The sequence below is a fragment of the Nanorana parkeri genome, unplaced genomic scaffold, assembly GCF_000935625.1.
Source record: "Nanorana parkeri isolate BGI_ZX_2015 unplaced genomic scaffold, ASM93562v1 scaffold95, whole genome shotgun sequence".
Classification (NCBI taxonomy): Eukaryota; Metazoa; Chordata; class Amphibia; order Anura; family Dicroglossidae; genus Nanorana; species Nanorana parkeri.
Genome location: NW_017306363.1, coordinates 1995931 through 1998329, shown reverse-complemented (window position 1 = coordinate 1998329; position 2399 = coordinate 1995931). Strand labels below are relative to the sequence as shown.

At 45.2% G+C, this 2399-nt stretch overlaps 1 protein-coding gene across 1 annotated transcript in view; it reads left to right on the top strand.

The window, feature by feature from the left end:
* IGSF5 (immunoglobulin superfamily member 5) overlaps positions 1-2399 on the top strand; it is a 12755-nt gene that overhangs the window by 6280 nt on the left and 4076 nt on the right. Inside the window, exon 3 of the mRNA XM_018552681.1 lies at positions 1831-2142. Coding sequence (XP_018408183.1) covers positions 1831-2142 — 312 coding nt within the window. The remainder of the gene's footprint in view (positions 1-1830; positions 2143-2399) is intronic.

Below are 2399 nucleotides of genomic sequence, written 5' to 3'. Positions count from 1 at the left end.
GGCCGGGTGCAGGTGGCAGCGGGGGTCAAGGGGCCGTTTGTCACAGCATCGGAGAGGCCCGGGGGGCAATTGCCACCCTGCCCCCCGGCACCGTCCGCCCCTGGCTTCAAGTCTGAAGCTGACAGCTTTTTCTCCATTGATTACACAGCAGGGAAATCGCTGTGTAACCTGTCATGGATGGAGCGCTGCCTGTTAATTACAGGCAGCGCTGCATCCGGCTTTTGACAGGTAGGTTACACAGCAGCAGGCTTCCCCACTGCTTGTGTAACCTAACTTGGTGAGGCAAGAGCTGCCACAGCCTCTACTCTGTGTTAGAGGCGTGAGCTCTGTGGATGGCTTGGACCAATGGCAAAGCGCCATTGGTCCAAGCTGTCCAATCAATAAAAAGGAACAAAATGCCTCAGCAGAGACGAGCAAGTGAGGGACAGGGAGGCTCCTCCCTGTCTCCTTCCTTCCTCATACCCACACAGCTTGGTTACCGAGCTGGGGGCAGGCTTCGGCGGGACGGGGCAGAGTTTCAGCTAGACAGGGGTGGGAATTCGGCTGGCTGGGGGATGCCTCACCCAGCACAGAAGGCATGGCACATCACTGCAACAGACTGCACCAAATAAACATCAAATAAAAAACGTCTTTATTGTCAGTTTTTTTAACAAACCACATGCACAAGTGGCACATAATAATCTACTTCCCAATATGATAAAAAACACATTGAAAACAAAACACCATCCTCGCTGTTCTTTCAGATAGGACAAGCTCACATATTTGGGCTCACCAACCAAAGCTCTGCTCAGAGCCTCAGTCTGAAATGATCTAGATCAGTGGTAGTCAACTTCCTTGATAATGGGACCTCAAGTGCAGCCGCTGAGATTACCTAAAGGCTGCACATAATATTCAGTGGATGTAATGCTACAGAAAGCTTTAAGAGACTGAAGGCAATACACAGCAGACTGTAGGCATGCTATATGAATGATTGGATATTGTGCACATGTTTAGGAGACAGTCATAGACTGAATATACATTACATTAGACTACTAGAGATCACTGCTATTGCAGCCCCTTTACAAATCCATGTTATCTTATTTGTGCTCCCTACAGCCCACTTAAAAATGACTTGTGCCACAGCACAATCCTATATAAAAGATCAGAGGAAAGAGAGACATACAAAGAGCAAAGGGATGGAGTAAAATTGTGTGAAAGAAATAAACCAAACCATTTAACTACTAAAACCCAGTTTAAAGAATATTTCTCCTTCACTGGTCTACCTGAAACAAAATACTCTCTGCAGAAGTGTTGAGAACCCAGCCATAGGTCAGAAGGGCCCAATGCAGCCCCCATGGCTGCAGAATGGGCACTAGGGATCTAGATCATAATTAATATATCAATACACTATATTTGTACACTCAAATGCTAAGGATGTGTTAGGCTATGTTCAAGCAACTCCTTTCCCTTGTCTAAAACATCCCTGAATCAAAACATAACCATAAAAGAAGACAGTAGACACTCGCCTTTCCTGCTGTTTGCACTGCCAAAAGCCTCTCCAATCATGAGAAATCCTCTGGGTTTGTTGGTCTCCTTGGTACCCCAACAGAAAACTTGTGGAGAAGTTTATTTTTTCCAGTTTTTATAAAAAGGCCCTGACATTTGAGTTTTTTTTAACAAGTTGGAGTCCTTATTCTAATGTAAATATGTTGTTAGAACTTTAGATCCTGTTATTGTCAGTCTCCTCCTGAAAATGTATGTTACCTGACTGTAATGCTAACATATTAAGCAAATGATTTGTGCAACAACTACCTCTGGCCGTGGTTCTTATAATTTGTTTTTCTCCAACAGTAATGGGATCGGTCCAGGTATCTAACGGCAGCTCCATCACCGTGACCCCCAACTCCACAGTATACATCTCCTGCCAGGCCTCAGGATGGTACCCTACTCCTACCATCACCTGGAAAATAAACAACACAGCGGCAAGTAGTATATATTACACTACTGACTACACTACAGGAACTGATGACTTAGTAAGTGCAGTGAGCACCTTCATCATCGTCCCAGAAGCAGATACAAATTTAACCTGCTTGGCTACAGTACAGATGCTGAATACACCCCTGTCTACAACGGTGTCCATAGCAGTGCGGGAGTATATCCCAGGTAGGAGCATCCAGACTTTCCAGGTGGCTTGGAAGAACTTTGTGTGGTGTAACATTTGGAGATTTGTTTAAGTTCCCATCTCTGTTGGTGAGAACTGGTATAGAGTGTGAGAGAAGAATGTGAGAGAGAGAGATAAAGAAAAGATAGAGAAACGAAAAAGAGACGAGCAAGGCAGAGAGAGGAGGGAGACAAAGAAGAATGAGAGAGAGAGAAAAGGAAGAGAGAGAGAGAGAGAGAGAGAGAGAGAGAGAGAGAGG